The sequence below is a fragment of the Mobula hypostoma genome, chromosome 7, assembly GCF_963921235.1.
Source record: "Mobula hypostoma chromosome 7, sMobHyp1.1, whole genome shotgun sequence".
NCBI lineage: Eukaryota > Metazoa > Chordata > Chondrichthyes > Myliobatiformes > Myliobatidae > Mobula > Mobula hypostoma.
The window spans coordinates 89,838,956-89,857,726 of record NC_086103.1 but is presented as its reverse complement, the minus strand read 5'-3'; the positions used below and the strand labels follow the sequence as shown (position 1 = coordinate 89,857,726).

The window sequence follows — 18,771 nt, the reverse complement described above, 5'->3', positions numbered from 1 at the left end:
CTTCGCTGACGATCAACACTGGCGCACCTCAGGTGTGTGTGCTTAGCCCACTGCTCTACTCTCTGTATACACATGACTGTGTGGCTAGGCATAGCTCAAATATCATCTATAAATTTGCTGACGATACAACCATTGTTGGTAGAATCTCAGGTGGTGACAAGAGGGTGTACAGGAGTGAGATATGCCAACTAGTGGAGTGGTGCCGCAGCAACAACCTGGCACTCAACGTCAGTAAGACGAAAGAGCTGATTGTGGACTTCAGGAAGGGTAAGATGAAGGAACACATACCAATCCTCATAGAGGGATCAGAAGTGGAGAGAGTGAGCAACTTCAAGTTCCTGAGTGTCAAGATCTCTGAGGATCTAACCTGGTCCCAATACATTGATGTAGTCATAAAGAAGGCAAGACAGTGGCTATACTTTATCAGGAGTTCGAAGCGATTTGACATGTCAACAAATACAGTCAAAAACTTCGATAGTTGTACAGTGGAGAGCATTCTGATAGGCTGCATCACTGTTTGGTACAGAGGGGCTACTGCACAGGACCGAAAGAAGCTGCAGTAGGTTGTAAATCTAGTCAGCTCCATCTTGGGCATTAGCCGACAAAGTACCCAGGACATCTTCAGGGAGCGGTGTCTCAGAGAGGCAGCATCCAATATTAAGGACCTCCAGCACCCAGGGCATGACCTTTTCTCACTGTTACCATCAGGTAGGAGGCACAGAAGCCTGAAGGCACACACTCAGCGATTTAGGAACAGCTTCTTCCTCTCTGCCATCCAATTTCTAAATGGACTTTGAAGCTTTGGACACTACCTCACTTTTTTGATATACAGTGTTTCTGTTTTTGCACATTTTAAAATAATCTATTTAAAGGAAGGAGGAGAAGATGGCAGCGCGACACACAAATAGGATGCTGTGCACAATCCTGATTTGATGGAGACGGACGTGAGAAGCACGGAGGAACATCTGGAGAAAACTTCTGAAATGCCCGGTTCGCTGCCGCTGCTACTGTGCGATCGAGAATCTCCGGAGACAAGGCCCCAAATCCTCGGCTTTGCCTGTTGCTGGTGGCCAGGGCTGGGGTTAAAGCACTCGACAGAGATGGTGCTTGGTGTCGGAGGACTGGTCGAAGGCTCTAAGTTTTTGGATAGACTGAGAGTCGGACTGTGGTCGGGTGCTTCCAGGATGCTGTATCGGCAAGTTTACATCGCTGGAAGCTCATGGAAGGGAGAGCTTTCTTCCTTCTACCGTCTGCGTGAGATGTTGGGACTCGAGAGACTTTGAGACTATTTTTTACCGTGCCCATGGTCTGTTCTTCTATCAAATTATGGTATTGCTTGCACTGTTGTAACGATATGTTATAATTATGTGGTTTTTGTCAGTTTTTCAGTCTCGGTTTGTCTTGTGTTTCTGTGATATCACACCGGAGGAACATTGTATCATTTCTTAATGCATGCATTACTAAATGACAGTAAAAGAGGACTGCGTGTCCTCATAATCTAAAAATCTAATCTAATATACGTAATTGATTTACTTGTTTATTTATTATTATGCTTTATTTTATTATTATTTTTTTCTTGCTCTGCTAGATTATGTATTGCATTGAACTGCTGCTGCCAAGTTAACAAAATTCACATTACTTGCCAGTGATAATAAACCTGATTCTGGTAAAACCATTATACTTGTTCATTTATTTATTGAGAAAAATGGTCCAATACTAGATGTATATGTTGGAAAATAAAAACAAGTGTGGGCATGTAGACAAGTGGTTAAGGCATTTGACTAGCGATCTGAAGGTCGTGAGTTTGAGCCCCAGCCGAGGCAGCATGTTGTGTCCTTGAGCAAGGCACTTAACCACACAGTGCTCTGCGACGACACCGGTGCCAAGCTCTATGGGTCCTAATGCCTTTCCCTTGGACAACATCGGTGTCGTGGAGAGGGGCGACTTCCAGCATGGGCAACTGCTGGTCTTCCATACAACCTTACCCAGGCCTGCGCCCTGGAGAGTGAAGACTTTCCAAGCACAGATCCATGGTCTCGCAAGATTAACGGATGCCTTTAATGTTGGAAAAAGTATGTGAACCTTTCCTCTCAGTAACTGGTGTGACACCATCCCCCCCCCCACCGTACAGCAATAACTTCAACCAAACACTTCCGACAACTATTCATCAGTCCTGCACATTGGCTTGGAGAATTTTAAGCCATTCATCCTTACAAAACTTCTTCAACTCTGGGATGTTGGTGGGCTTCCTTGCATGAACTGCTTGCTTTAGGTCCTGCCATAACATTTCTATAGGATTAAGGTCAGAACTTTGTCTCAGCCATTCTAAAACACAAACTTTCTTCTTTTTAAGCCACACTCTTGCATTCCGGATCATTACCTTGTTGCATTATCCAACTTCTATTAAGCTTCAGGTGATGGACTGCCACCCTAACATTCTCCTGTAAAATGTCTTGATACAATTTTGAATTCATTGTTCCCTCAATGATTGCAAGCTGCAGAGGCCCTGAGGCAGCAAAGCAGCCCAAATCCATGATGCTCCTTCCTCCATGCTTCACAGTTGGGATGAGGTTTTGGTGCTGATGTGTAATGCCTTCTTTCCTCCAAACATAGCAATGTGATTTCTGCCAGAGAGTTTAACTTTTGTCTCATCTATCCACAGATCATTGTCCCAGAAGCGTTGTAGAACATCCAGGTGGTCTTTTGAAAACTTGAGATGTGCAGCAATGTTTTTTTTGAGAGCAGTGGTTTCCTCCGTGGTGTCCTTCCATGAACACTATTCATGTTCAGTTTTTTTCTTATAGTGAACACATGGACAGAGACTTTAACAGAGATTCCTTCAGGTTTTTTGGTGTTGCCCTTGGATTCCTTTTCACCTCCTTCAGCAACACACATGGTGTTCTTTGTGTGATCTTTGCAGGATGCCCACTCTGGGGAAAGTAGCATTAGTACCGAGTTTCCTCCATTTGTACACAATTTCTTTTACTGTGGACTGATGAACACTCAGGTCTTTGGAAATGCTTTTGTAGTCCTTTCCAGCTTCATGCATCTCTACAATTCTTCTTCTAAGATCCATTGTAAGTCGTTTTGATCAAGGCACGGTGCACATAAACAGATCTTTCTGGAGAAGAGCAGGCTCTGTCAGTAATCTGACTTTGTGCGTCTTTTTTATAGGGCAGGCCACCTCGAAAATCTATACCTCCAATCTTATATCACTGATCGGAACATCTAACTCCAAATGACTTTTGCAGAAGGCATTACTCCAGAGGTTCACATACTTTTTCCAACAAATACATGTAATATTACATAATTTTTCTTCATAAATAAACAAATATAACCTCTTTTGTGTTATTTATTTACTTGTATTCTCTTTATCCATTTTTAGCACTTATGAGAAGATCTGATCACACTTCAGGTTCACGTATGCAGTATTTTATAATATATATATACACACACACACACACACACACACACACGTATACATATACATACATTATATACATACATACATATATATACATATACATACATACATACACACACTGAACACTGAGGCTGTCTACAAGAAGGGTCAGAGCCGTCTCTATTTCCTGAGGAGACTGAGGTCCTTTAGCATCTGCCGGACGATGCTGAGGATGTTCTACGAGTCAGTGGTGGCCAGTGCTATCATGTTTGCTGTTGTGTGCTGGGGCAGCAGACACCAACAGAATCAACAAACTCATTCGTAAGGCCAGTGATGTTGTGGGGATGGAACTGGACTCTCTGACGGTGGTGTCTGAAAAGAGGATGCTGTCCAAGCTGCATGCCATCTTGGACAATGTCTCCCATCCACTACATAATGCAGCGGTCCCCAACCACCGGGCCGCAAAGCATGCGCTACCGGGCTGCGAGGAAACAATGATTTGGCGATATGAGTCAGCTGCACCTTTCCTCGTTCCGTCACGCCCACTGTTGAGCTTGAACGCACGCGAGGTCATTACCCGCACAACATCTACTTCAGCGCGGGAAGGAGATCAACTCCTCGAGCTTGCAAATGACGGCAGGCTGAAAAGTATGTTTGACATAACATCTCTGCCGGCATTCTGGATCAAAGTCAAGGCTAAATATCCTGAGATAGCCACGAAAGCACTAAAAACGTTGCTTCCATTTCCAACATATCTCTGCAATGAATGCAACGAAAACTAAACTGCGGAATAGACTGGATATAAGGAACCCCGTTCGAGTATCACTGTCTCCCATTACCCCTCGATGGGACGGTGTTGTTGCAGAGAAACAAGCCCAGGGCTCCCACTGATTCAGCGATACTGGTGTTGTAATGATTTTATATGTTCATGCTGTGTGTTTAATATCCAAACGTTATTTAAAATGTTATGATACTATTGACTTATATAACTATATCACCATATAACAATTACATCACGGAAACAGGCGATCTCTGCCCTTCTAGTCCGTGCCGAACGCTACTCTCACCTAATCCCACCGATCTGCACTCAGCCCATAACCCTCCATTCCTTTCCTCTCCATATACCTATCCAATTTTTCTTTAAGTGATAATATCGAACCTGCCTCTACCACTTATACTGGAAGTTCTTTCAACACGTACTTCAAGCTCCCCTGTCCTCCCCTGATAAGTGACTTATCGCTATATTCATGCAAGGAAAATATGCGCTGTGTGTTTAATATTAAATTCGTCAGATAAACCCTTTTAGAAACGGAAGTGAGTGTATTAGCCACTTATCACCTATATTCCGGTCGTGATTAATACCCCCCCACCCCCCGAACAGAATCGGCAAAAGTGATTTGTAGAAAAAAATCGGCACATACACGAATGCACAAGTCACGCATGCGCACTTGTGCCCGCACAAGGCTTCATGGTCATTGTAGTCTTTCTGGGTAAACCCAACGTATTTGACTGCTACTCTTGTCCGTTGGCAACCCTACCCATGCCCCCCCGCTGCCACCGGTCGGCCGGTCCGCAAAAATATTGTCAATATGAAACTGGTCCGCAGTGCAAAAGAGGTTGGGGACCCTGACATAATGTACTGGTTGGGCACAGGAGTACATTCAGCCAGAGACTCATTCCACTGAGATGCAACATAGAGCGTCATAGGAAGTCATTCCTGCCTGTGGCCATCAAACTTTACAACTCCTCCGTTGGAGGGTCAGACACCATGAGCCAATAGGCTAGTCCTGGACTTATTTCCTGGCATAATTTACATATTATTATTTAACTATTTATGGTGCAACTGTAACGAAAACCAATTTCCCCCGGGATCAATAAAGTATGACTATGACTATATATATATGTATAGAACATAGAATAGTACAGCACAGTAGAAGCCCTTCGGCCCACAATGTTGTGCCGACCCTTAAACCCTACCTCCCATATAACTCCCCAACTTAAATTCCTCCATATACCTGTCTGGCAGTCTCTTAAATTTCACCAGTGTATCTGCCTCCACCACTGACTCAGGCAGTGCATTCCACGCACGAACCACTCTCTGAGTAAAAAGCCTTCCTCCAATATCCCCCTTGAACTTCCCACCCCTTGCCTTAAAGCCATGTCCTCTTGTACTGAGCAGTGGTGCCCTGGGGAAGAGGCGCTAGCTGTCCACTCTATCTATTCCTCTTAATATCTTGCATACCTCTACCATGTCTCCTCTCATCCTCCTTCTCTCCAAAGAGTAAAGCCCTAGTTCCCTTAATCTCTGATCATAATGCATACTTTCTAAACCAGGCAGCATCCTGGTAAATCTCCTCTGTACCCTTTCCAATGCTTCCACGTCCTTCCTATAGTGAGGTGACCAGAACTGGACACAGTACTCCAAGTGTGGCCTGACCAGAGTTTTACAGAGTTGCATCATTACCCCACGACTCTTTAACTCTATCCCTCGACTTATGAAAGCTAACACCCCATAAGCTTTCTCAACTATCCTATCTACCTGTGAGGCAACTTTCAGGGATCTGTGGACATGTACCCTGAGATCCCTCTGCTCCTCCACACTACCAAGTATCCTGCCATTTACTTTGTACTCCGCCTTGAAGTTTGTCCTTCCAAAGTGTACCACCTCACACTTCTCCAGGCTGAACTCCATCTGCCACTTCTCAGCCCACCTCTGCATCCTATGAATGTCTCTCTGCAATCTTCGACAATCCTCTACACTATCTACAATACCACTAACCTTTGTGTCGTCTGCAAACTTGCCAATCCACCTTTCTACCCTGACATCCAGGTCGTTAATAAAAATCACGAAAAGCATAGGTCCCAGAACCAATCCTTGTGGGACACCACTAGTCACAACCCTCCAATCTGAATGTACTCCCTCCACCACAACCCTCTGCTTTCTGCAGGTGAGCCAATTCTGAATCCACCTGGCCAATCTTCCCTGGATCACATGCCTTCTGACTTTCTGAATAAGCCTACCGTGTGAAACCCTGTCAAATGCCTTACTAAAATCCATGTAAATCACATCCACCGCACTACCTTCATCTATATACCTGGTCACCTCCTCAAAGAACTCTATCAGGCTTGTTGAACTCTATCTGCCCTTCACAAAGCCATGCTGACTGTCCCTAAGCAGACCATGATTCTCTAAATGCCCACAGATTCTATCTCTAAGAACCTTTTCCAACAGCTTTCCCACCACAGACGTAAGGCTCACTGGTCTATAATTACCCGGACTATCCCTACTACCTTTTATGAATAAGAGGACAACATTTGCCTCCCTCCAATCCTCCAGTACCATTCCTGTGGACAACGAGGACATGAAGATCCTAGCCAGAGGCTCAGCAATCTCTTCCCTCGCCTCGTGGAGCAGCCTGGGAAATATTCCGTCAGGCCCTGGGGACGGAGAAGTATTCATTGAGGACCTCGCTCACTTCCACAGCCTCCAGGCACATCTTCCCACCTTTATCTCTAATTGGTCCTACCTTCACTCCTGTCATCATTTTGTTCTTCACATAATTCAAGAATGCCTTGGGGTTTTCCTTTACCCTACTCGCCAAGGGCTTCTCATGCCCCCTTCTTGCTCTCCTCAGCCCCTTAAGTTCCTTTCTTGCTACCCTATATTCCTCAATATACTCATCTGATCCTTGCTTCCTAGACCTCATGTATGCTGCCTTCGTCCACCTGACTAGATTTTCCACCTCACTTGTCACCCATAGTTCCTTCACCCTACCATTCTTTATCTTCCTCACCGGGACAAATTTTTCCCTAACATCCAGCAAGAGATCCCCAAACATCGACCACGTGTCCATAGTACATTTCCCTGCAAAAACATCATCGCAATTCACACCCACAAGTTCTAGCCTTATAGCCTCATAATTTGCCCTTCCCCAATTAAAAATTTTCCTGTCCTCTCTGATTTTATCCTTTTCCGTGATAATGTTAAAGGCCAGGGAGCGGTGGTCACTGTCCCCCAGATGCTCACCCACTGAGAGATTAGTGACCTGACCCAGTTCGTTACCTAATACAAGATCTAGTATGGCATTCCCCCTGCTCGGCCTGTCAACATATTGTGACAGGAATCCATCTTGGACACACAACAAACTCTGCCCCGTCTAAACCATTGGAACTAATCAGGTGCCAATCAATATTAGGGAAATTAAAGTCACCCATGATAACAACCCTGTTATTTTTGCACCTTTCCAAAAACTGCCTCCCAATCTGCTCCTCTGTATCTCTGCTGCTACCAGGGGGCCTATAGAATACTCCCAATAGAGTAACCGCTCCCTTCCTGTTCCTGACTTCTACCCATACTGACTCAAAAGAGGATCCTGCTACATTACGCACCCTTTCTGTAGCTATAATAGTATCCTTGACCAGTAATGCCACCCCTCCTCCCCTTCCCCCCCCCATCCCTTTTAAAGCACTGAAATCCAGGAATATTGAGAATCCATTCCTGTCCTGGTGCCAGCCAAGTATGCAGAATGTATGCGGATTATCGGCACCCAATTGCCCACAATTGAGAACATCTACCATAAACGCTGCCTGGGCAGGGCGAAAAGCATTATCAAGGATGCATCTCACCCTAACCATGGACTTTTTACTCTCCTCCCATCCGGTAGGCGCTACAGGAGCCTCTGGTCCTGCACCAGCAGGCACAGGAAGAGCTTCTGCCCTGAGGCTGTGATCCTGCTGAACCTCACATCACAGCGCTAAGCAGTACTGCACCCATATTGTACTGTCTCAGTACTTTTATATTTGTGTATTGTAGCACTTTTTATTCGCAGTTATATTGTAAATAACACTGTTCTTTGCATTTCTGGTTAGATGCTAACTGCATTTCATTGGCTTTGTATCTGTACGGCACATTGACAATAAAGTTGAATCTAATCTAATCTAAAATAGAGAAAATTTTACAGGGTTCATAAACTTTCTAGCAGCACTTTCTTTGCCTTCTCTGCTGCACTAGTTTCAAGATGTTCCTCTAATCTTGTGAACCTTCCCGCAGCTTCCGTTCCCTTGGCATTTGGAAATATTGGTAGACATGTACCTTGCAGCCCTCTACACCAACAAGGACTGTCTATGACCAGTCAGCGTGACTGTTCATATTGACAAACACCAGGCAGTCTTCACTGACAGATACTGGTAAGGTCTCCATCCACCAACACTGGACTGCACAGGTTTTTTCTGCCTAGTTTCAGGATTTATAATATATTCCTCTGGTCTTTGATCTTCTCCAGTTTCCATCCTTTTAGCTTCCACTAATATTAGGAGATGCATACCTTGCAGCTGAGATCCCCCATCGCTGGTATCATCACAGTCTGCAGCATGCACCTCGATCTTCTCTGATGGGAATTTGTGACTGCAGATCGGACACTCCACATAAGATTTCTTTGATGGTGTGGGTTGAAACTCTTCAGCTTCATCTTCGATCAAAACCACATCTTCAGGCTCCTGTAATGGGGGGCAGAGTAAGAAAGCATCATGGAGAAAAGCAATAGCGAGAGAAAGAAGCAATAGCAAAGAGCCTAACTAATGTACTTGTGAACCCTGAGACATTTCAGACCATATGACCATAAGATATAGAAGCAGATTTATTTATTTAAGATACAATGTGGAGTAGGCCCTTCTGGCCTTTCAAGCCACGCTGCTCAGCAATCACCTATGCTTTAGCCAAACATCCAGTACTTTTTTGGACTGTGGAAGGAAACCGGACCACCGGACAAAACCCACGCAACCACAGGGAGAACATACAAACTCTGATGGTATGGGAAATGAACCTTGGTCTCCTGTATTGCTAACCACTACACTACCATGCCTCCATTTAGCCCATCAAGTCTCCTCTACCGTGGCTGATCGGATTCTCTCTCAGCCCTAATCTACTGCCATCTCCCCATAACTCTTCATGCCCTTACTAATCAAGAACCTATCAATCTCTGACTTAAATATACCTAACAGCTGTCTGTGGCAATGAATTCTACATATTCACCACTCTCTGGCTAAAGAAATTCCTCCTCATCGCCATTCTAAATGGACATCCCCCTATTTCCCCCGGTCTTCCGACTCCCCCACCATAGAATACATCCTTTCCACATCCACTCTATGAAGGCCTTTCAACATTCGATAGGCTTCAATGAGATCCTCCCTCATTCTTATGAATTCAGTGAGTATACACACAGAGCCATCAAGAGCTCCTCATATTTTTCATGAATCTCTTTTGAACCTTCTCCAACATCAGCACATCCTTTCTTAGATAAGGGCCCAAAACTGCTCACAATACTCCTGGTGAGGCCTCACCAATGATTTATAAAGCCTCAACATTACACCCTTAATTTTCTATTCTAGTCCTCTTGAAATGAATGCCAACATTGCATTTGCCTTCCCCAACCTCAACTCAACCTCCAAATTTATCTTTAGGGAATCCTGGAGGAGGACATCCAAGTCCCTTTGCACCTCAGATTGTTGAATTTTCTCTCCACTTAGAAAACATTCTACGCTTTTACTTCTTCCAGCAAAGTGCATGACCATATACTTCCCGACACTGTATTCCATCTGTCACTCCTTTGTCCGTTCTCCTAATCTGTCTAAGTCCTTCTGTAGCCTCTCTGCTTCCTCAATACCACCTGTCCCTACACCCATCTTCATATTGTCCACAAACATGGTCACGAAGTCATCAATTCTGTCACCCAAATCAAAACATAAAAAGAATCGGTCCCAACACAGACCTCAGTAGTTATCTGTTGTCATCCTTGCCAGTGTCCCCTTCCAATCAACTTTGGTCAGCTCCTCTCTCATGCCTCTGTAATTCCCTTTACCCCACTGTAATACTGATAACCTGACTTTAGCTTCTCCTTGTCCAATTGCAGGTATATTCTATCATATTATGATCACTTTTCCAAAGGGTTCCTTTACCTTAAGCTCTCTAATCAATTCTGGTTCATCGCACAACACCCAGTCTAGAATAGCTGATCCCCAAATGGGCTCAACCATGAACTGCTCTAAAATACCATCTCAGAGGCCCCTCTTGGGATCCAGCACCAACCTAATTTTGCCAATCTATCTGCTTATCGAAATCCCCTATGACCATAACGTTGCCCTTTTGACACGTATTTTTCCTTGAAACTCACCAGTCTACAGTTTCTAGAATAATCCCTGGTTCCCTTCTTGAATAATGGAAGATTAATTACTCACCAGTCCTCTAGGACCTTGCCTATGGCTAGAGAGGACATGAAGATATTGGTCAAGGCCCCAGCAAACTCATCTCTTGCTTTTCTCAATAACCTGAAATATATCCCATCAGGCTCTGGGGATTTATCGATTTTAAGGAACCCAACAGTACCTTCTACCTGAAGTGCACCAGCATATCAATATGCTCAGTTACGATCTCCCTTTCCTCCACGTCTTTCAGGTAAATACTGATGTAACATACCTCATTAAAGCTCTCACCCACATCCTCTACATCCAATCAAATGTTCCTTCCTTTATCATTAAGTGGTCTTATCCTCTCCCTAGTAATCCTTTTGCTCTTAAAGTATGGATAGAATGCCTTGAGATTCTCCTTAATCCCACTTGCCAATGACTTTGCTAAGGATTTTTCTAACTTCCAGTATAAGATGGCACTGGTGAAGAACAGCGACAACTTGCTGGTAGCAAACAAAACTATTAACTCTTCATTCATCACACTTCTTCTTGGAAACAATCACTGTAATCAATAGCCTATAACTTCCCTTTCGGAGTTCAAATTTTGAACTGCTTCTATGATCTTGTATTTTTGCACAGTGAAGTGAAGTCTTGAAGGTGCAGGATGATTGTGGTGTGGCAGGTATAAGCCAAATCAAGTGGGGCCTGGGCACAAGGAAAGGGAACAACATAAATTGAATTGACTTTATTTCTTACATCCTTCACATACATGAGGAGTAAAAATCTTTATGTTATGTCTCCGTCTGAATGTGCAATGTGCAATTTATAATAAATGGTATGTACAACAGGACAGTCAATAGAGCATAGAAATACAATTGTTTTAGTGTGAATTAATCAGTCTGATGGTCTGGTGGAAGAAGCTGTCCCAGAGCCTGTTGGTTCTGGCTTTAATGTTGCGGTACTGTTTCCTGGATGATAGCAGTTGGAACAGTTTGTGGTTGGGGTGACTTGGGTCCGTAATGATCCTTTGGGCCCTTTTTATGCACCTGTCTCTGTAAATATCCTGAATAGTGGGAAGTTCATATCTACGGATATACTAGGCTGTCCGCACCACTCTTTGCAGAGTCCTGTGATTGAGGGAAGTACAGTTCCCATATCAGGCAGTGATGCAGCCAGTCAGGATGCTCTCAATTGTGCTCCTGTAGAAAGACCTTAGCATTTGGGGATTAATGCCAAACTTCTTCAACCATCTGAGGTGAAAGAGGCGCTGTTGTACTTTTTCCACCACACAGCTGTTTGTCCGATTTAAGGACTGGGCCAGACTGGAAAGGTTTCGTATGGGCTGAATTGCAGCAGCAGAGCCGGGCCTGAAAACATATCGAAGCAGCAGTGCCCAAGCCCAAGAGTGAGGAATGACCCAAGGTTTGACCAACTTGAGTGTTGACCCAGATTCAAAAGTCAGGGTGTTAGGACCACAGGAGAGGGACCGGCTGGTGTTCAGCTCACTGCTCCACAAGGTTTACACACCTCTGCACTGAACTGAACCTGTGGCCAGCAACCAACAAGCTTCTGTGTCGGCTGCAGTGATGACTATTCGTGGCTGTGGACTCACTTTTGTGAACTTCAGTTCTGGATATTATTTGCTTACATTTATTGGTTGCACAATTTGTTTATTTTTCTGCACAGTCTGTCTTTTTTAAAATTGTTCTATTTGGTTTCTTTTCTTTCTGGTGTCTATAAGGAGCCAAATCTCAAAGCCATATATAGTATACATACTTTAATAATAAATATATTTCATGGCCCCTCCTGGCTTTCCTAATTCCTTTCGAGTTTTTTACTTGTTTCTTTATAATCTTCAAGGATTTGTTTAATTCTAGCTTCTTAAGATTTACATGATTTTCTTTTTCCTGCTTGACTAAATTCATTTCTCTTACCTTGTCATCCTTCTGACTGGAAAATACCTACCTTGTACTCTGTGCAGTTTGTCCTTAACACCCTCAACAGGTCACATGTGGACATACCAATAAACAGCTGTTCCCAATCAACTCTTCTACTTCCTGCCTGATGAACCCTAATCTGCCTTGCTTCAATTTAATACCTTCCTGCAAGGTCTATACTTATCCTTATTTACAGCTATCTTAAAGCTTAAGGAGTTGTGGTCACTGTCCCCTAACTGCTCATCCACTGAAAGGTCAATCACTTGGCCAGGCTCATTACCCAACACCAGATCTAGTACAGCCCCTCCTCTTGTTGACCTATTTACACATTGATTTAAGAAACCCTCCTGGATGCATGCAGTAAATTCTGTCCCATCTAAAGCTCTTGCACTATGAATAAGCAACACACACAAAATGCTGGAGGAACTCAGCAGGCCAGGCAGCATCTATGGAAAGAAGTAAAGTCGACATTTCAGACCAAAACCCTTCGACAGAACTGAAGAAAAAGTTTTAGTAGATTTATAAGGTGGTGGGAAAGGAGAGAGAACCAACAGCTGATAGGTGAAACCTGGAGGGGGAGGAATGAAGTAAAGAGATGGGAAGTTGACTGCTGAGATGAGGTGAGACAATAGACAATAGGTGCAGGAGCAGGCCATTCCGCCCTTCGAGCCAGCACCACCATTCACTGTGATCATAGCTGATCATCCACAATCAGTATCCAGTTCTTGCCTTATCCCCATAACCTTTGATTTCACTATCTTTAAGAGCTCTATCCATCTCTTTCTTGAAAGCATCCAGAGACTTGGCCTCCACAGCCTCCTGGGGCAGAGCATTCTATATATCCACCACTCTCTGGGTGAAAAAGTTTTTCCTCAACTCCGTTCTAAATTGCCTACCCCTTATTCTTAAACTGTGGCCTCTGGTTCTGGACTCACCCATCAGCAGGAACATGCTTCCTGCCTCCAGCGTGTCTAATCCCTTAAAAATCTTATATGTTTCAATAAGATCTCCTCTCAGCCTTCTAAATTCCAGAGTATACAAGCCCAGTCGCTCCAATCTTTCGACATATGACAGTCCCGCCATCCCGGGAATTAACCTTGTGAACCTACGCTGCACTCCCTCAATAGCAAGAATGTCCTTCCTCAAATTTGGAGACCAAAACTGCACACAGTACTCCAGGTGTGGTCTCACCAGGGTCCTGTACAGCTACAGAAGGACCTCTTTGCTCTTATACTCAATTCCCCTTGGTATTAAGGCCAGCATGGCATTAGCTTTCTTCACTGCCTGCTGTACTTGCATGCTTGCTTTCAGTGACTGATGTACAAGAACATCTAGATCTTGTTGTGCTTCCTCTTTTCCCAACTTGACTCCATTTAGATAATAATCTGCCTTCCCGTTCTTACCACCAAAGTGGATAACCTCAGTTATCCACATTAAACTGCATCTGCCATACATCTGCCCACTCACCCAGTCTGTCCAAGTCACCCTGCAATCTCATAACATTCTCCTCACATTTCACACTGCCACCCAGCTTTGTGTCATTGGCAAATTTGCTAATGTTACTTTTAATTCCCTCATCTAAATCATTAATATATATTGTAAACAGCTGCGGTCCCAGCACTGAACCCTGCGGTACCCCACTGGTCACCGCCTGCCATTCCGAAAGGGACCAGTTAATCGCTACTCTTTGCTTTCTGTCAGCCAGCCAATTTTCAATCCATGTCAGTACTCTACCCCCAATACCATGTGCCCTAATTTTGCCCACTAATCTCCTATGTGGGACTTTATCAAAGGCTTTCTGAAAGTCCAGGTACACCACATCCACTGGCTCTCCCTTGTCCATTTTCATAGTTACATCCTTAAAAAATTCCAGAAGATTAGTCAAGCACGATTTCCCCTGCAATGTTAGAGGATAAGAACACAGAATGTTTGTCCAGCTGGTTGGCAGCCCGACCCTGTTAAGGTTCGAGTCATAATGAGGCACAGCAATGATTCTACTGTGGGGCTAGGGGATGAGGATGTCTAGCTGGATAATGAAAATGAGGGACAGAGGGTAGTGTATACCTTTGGTTTAATCCTCAAAATGATCGAGCGCTCCTTTATGATCATGCATTCCCACGCCCGCCATGGGGGCATCGGCCTATGGCTTCTTCCTCTCATGAGGGAGAGGAGGAGGCAGCTCAGGAATGAGTAGGGGATGGTACACTGGGCACCCTCGAGACAACCAAAAAAATCAGAGAATGCTCCGGTAAAGAATTAGCAAGCTTAAGGGTTAGGTACAGACAAAAGTCTGAGGAGTGTTTGGCCACGTAGTTATTGAGGATATAGGATGAGAGGGGTACTGGAGTCTTCCTATCAAACAGACGGATGGGTAATTTAGAGAACCTACTGCCCCAATACGCAATCAATAACGCCCTGAGAAAGCTGCTTGCTTTCCCTGAGAAGGACGCATCACTGTGGGTTCAAGTAACAGCAGCAGGTAAACTTAGGTATCCCATTCTTACTGAATGAAATTTAAAACCACATGTGGAATAGAGTCCAGTAGAGAGGGGAACTAGAATTCTACGCCAGTGGACTCTTATCACAGAATTAAACAGTGATAGTGCTAATTGCCAGAGAATGTGTAATTAACTTCTGGAATGATAGGACTTGTGGTTATCGCAGCTTCTCCAATAAAAGAAATATCCCTGTCTTTAATAGCACCAGCCGTTGGTCATCCTATAAGTACAGTGATTCAATTATTACAAGATTTAGAGTATGTAGAAAAGGATGCACATAGCCAGGTATGGAAATTGGATCAGCAGTTGGGGAGTGGGTGATTCCGCATGTCCCATAACAAAACGTTTTTAGTGATGCTCAAAGCTGGGGTCCCAGAGGAGCATGTAAATGGAGTTCCCAATCCCACTCAGAGCGTTGAAGGAGCTGTCTGCAGAAGTGGTGCATGTGAGCTCGATTTCAATGTTTAAGAGAAGTTTGGACACATACATGAATGGTAGGGGTATGGAGAGCTCTGGTCCCAGCGCAGGTGGGTGGGAGTAGGCACAGACTAGAGGCACGGGCTGAAGGCCCTGTATTGTTACTGTGCTGTACCTTTCTATGACTCTATGACCAAGAAAACCTGAGTAAAGGATTTTCACATAGGGGGTGGTACATGTGAGGAATGAGCAGACAGAGGATGTGGAAGAGGCAGGCGTAATTACAATATTTGAAAGATATTTGGACAGGTACATGGCTAAGAAATTCTAAGATGGGACTAGCTCAGGCATGCACGAATCACACCGAAGGACCTTTCTCCATGCTGTATAACTCTATGATACTGTATATGGGTGCTCATCTTCCGCTGGGGGCCTCCTACATGATGTGATCTCATTGAAAGCAAGGCTGAAGCTGGAGAAGCACAGCTGAAAAGATAAGATAGCAAAGTACTACTGACAAGTCCTCTTGCCAAACTCACCTGTATTGAATCACTAACAGATCCCCGAGGAGTTTCACTCACTGTATACATTTCTTCAGATGAGCTTTGCTGTGTTTCTGCAGTAAAAATAAATACTTCTGTCACTTTTTCAGAGTCTTCATTACTTACCCCAAGATAACACACCAAGTCACACTGCAGCAATAGAAATAACACAAGAAGTGCTCAATACGTTCACCCAGTAATGCCTTGGGATTTTTCACATGCCCTTCCTTTTGCACTACCCCATTCCATTCATCCCAGGCAGGGACCATGGAAAATGTGTTATTTTCAAGACTGAGATCATAAACTCAATAAAAAGCCAAATGGAAAATACAGGTTTCCCCCGCCATCCAAAGGTAGAGCGTTCCTATGAAACGGTTCATAAGCTGGAATGTCATAAAGCGAAGCAGCAATTACCATTTATTTATATGGGAAAATTTTGTGAGCGTTCGCAGACCCAAAAATAACCTACCAAATCATGCCAAATAACACATAAAACCTAAAATAACAGTAACATATAGTAAAAGCACGAATGATATGATAAATACACAGCCTATATAAAGTAGAAATACTTTTCCACAATCATTGCTGCACTGTTCTCTGTAGCGAAAATCTCATGCAAACACTCTCAGCAGAAACACGGCGCAAGCGCTCTTGGCAAAACACTCTCTCCAATAACCTTTAAGCTATGAAGCTGCCAAATCATACCAAATAACACATAAAAATACACAGCCTATATAAAGTAGAAATAATGTATGTACAGTGTAGTATCACTTACAGGAATCGGAAAGACAGCGCAGAGCACACTGATGATGGTGTGTTAGGCTGAGTCGTCACAGGCTGGGGTGGTGCAGTGGCCCCCACCCTCCAGGCCGCCGACCGAAATATTGCCGCGAAGCATGCAGCGGTAGCCGGCAGCCACACAGCACATCTTTAAGAAAAAAGCCGAAATAAACAAGCTAATTAATTAGGTGCCGCCCGACACGTAATTGTCGGGCCAGATCAGAGGCAATTGCCAATTGCGTCGCCTCTGATCTGGGCCGACAATTACGTATCAGGCGGCACCTAATTAATTAGTACATTTATTTCGGCCTTTTTCTTAAAGATGTGCCGGATGCGTCCCGGCTATCGCTGCATTCTCCGCGAATCGGTATCTGTCCGCAGCCTGCGGGTTTGGGTGGTGGGACACTAGGGTGTCATCTCATCATTGTCTGTTTCCATTAGGGCAGGCAGCTCATCTCCTATGACTGCCTGCCTCGATGTCGAAGGTCGAGGTTCGTCGTCTGCTGTGGCTGATTTGGAAGGCTTGCTTGACTGCTGAGCATCGCCCAATTTTCTATCATACAGTTCTTTGTAAGCACTCAAACCATCCTGCAAATTTCCCCTAAACCTACGTACCCTTTCAAAATTAAAGTCGTACTTTATCATTGCAGCGCAAATCTCACGCAGTTGCTTCACGTTCAGTTCGCTACTGCATTCGGTTTCGATTGTTATCCCTTCCTTTTTCAATTGCATCAGCTCTTCATCTATCAGTTCTTGGTCATGGGATGCCAAAACCTCTTCAACATCATGCTTATCAGCTTCCACAAGCCAAACTCACTTTGTCCTTACTTCGTTCACCATGATCAAAACGCTTAATTATGTCTAGTTTTACGCTAAGTGTAACACCCTTACGAGTTCTTTTAGGCTTTTCTGATACCTTAGAACTCATCTCGCTCATGGCTGCTCACAGGCTTGTGTTTAAGCAATGCCGCCAAGAATGCTGCTCCGAATCCGGGGGACAGCGGCTGCTCGGGGCACGTGCTGCCTTTCTCATAATAGTGAAAACACCTTCTGTTAGTGAAAACAGGTACTAATGTAGGTCTTTCGTAACAGTGAGGTTTTGTAAAGTGAACGTTCAAAAAGCGGGGGACACCTGTATTACTACAGCTCAGGTCACATGAAAACAGTGGAAAAGGGAATGGTGTAATCTTTTAGTTCAATTGGCTCTTGACAAAACCTAAGCTTTGATGAAAAAAAATTCCTCAAATTATGAAGAAAGGTTATCAGGAGTCACTGAAGCCAGGTTAATGGTGTGAAAGGGTCAAGTGGTCCAGGATGCTGCTCTACTGCAGTCCCACAGACAGGTGAATTCAAATGTGTTTTCAATCCACTAATCTAATACCTAGGTTTATTATCACTGGCATGTCGTGAAATTTGTTAACTTAGCAGCAGCAGTTCAATGCAATACATAATATAGAAGAAGAAAAAAAAATAATAATAAGTAAATAAATTACAGCATACGTATATTGAATAAAGTAAAAATAGTGCAAAAACAGAAATAATACATATTATAAAAGTGAGGTAGTGTTCACTGGTTCAATGTCCATTTAGGAATCGGATGGCAGAGGGGCAGAAGCTGTTCCTGAATCGTTGAGTGTGTGCCTTCAGGCTTCTGTATCTCCTACCTGATGGTAACAGTGAGAAAAGGGCATGCCCTGGGTGCTGGAGGCCCTTAATAATGAATGCTGGCTTTCTGAGACACTGCTCCTTGAAGATATCTTGGATATTTTGTAGGCTAGTACCCAAGATAAAGCCGACTAAATTTACAACCTTCTGCAGCTTCTTTCAGGCCTGTGCAGTAGCCCCTCCGTACCAGACAATGATGCAGCCTGTCAGAATGCTCTCCACAGTACATCTATAGAACTTTTTGAGTGTTTTTGTTGACGTACCAAATCTCTTCAAATTCCTAATGAAGTACAGTCACTGTCTTCCCTTCTTCATATCTGCATCGATATGTTGGGACCAGTTTATGT

The 18,771-nt window shown here is 44.1% G+C and overlaps 1 protein-coding gene across 1 annotated transcript in view; it reads right to left on the bottom strand.

The window, feature by feature from the left end:
- uimc1 (ubiquitin interaction motif containing 1) overlaps window positions 1-18,771 on the bottom strand; it is a 78,310-nt gene that overhangs the window by 24,323 nt on the left and 35,216 nt on the right. The window contains exons 4-5 of the mRNA XM_063054884.1: window positions 15,977-16,053; window positions 8,728-8,899 (exon numbers count right to left, since the gene is read on the bottom strand). Of these exons, the coding sequence (XP_062910954.1) occupies window positions 8,728-8,899; window positions 15,977-16,053 (249 nt within the window). The remainder of the gene's footprint in view (window positions 1-8,727; window positions 8,900-15,976; window positions 16,054-18,771) is intronic.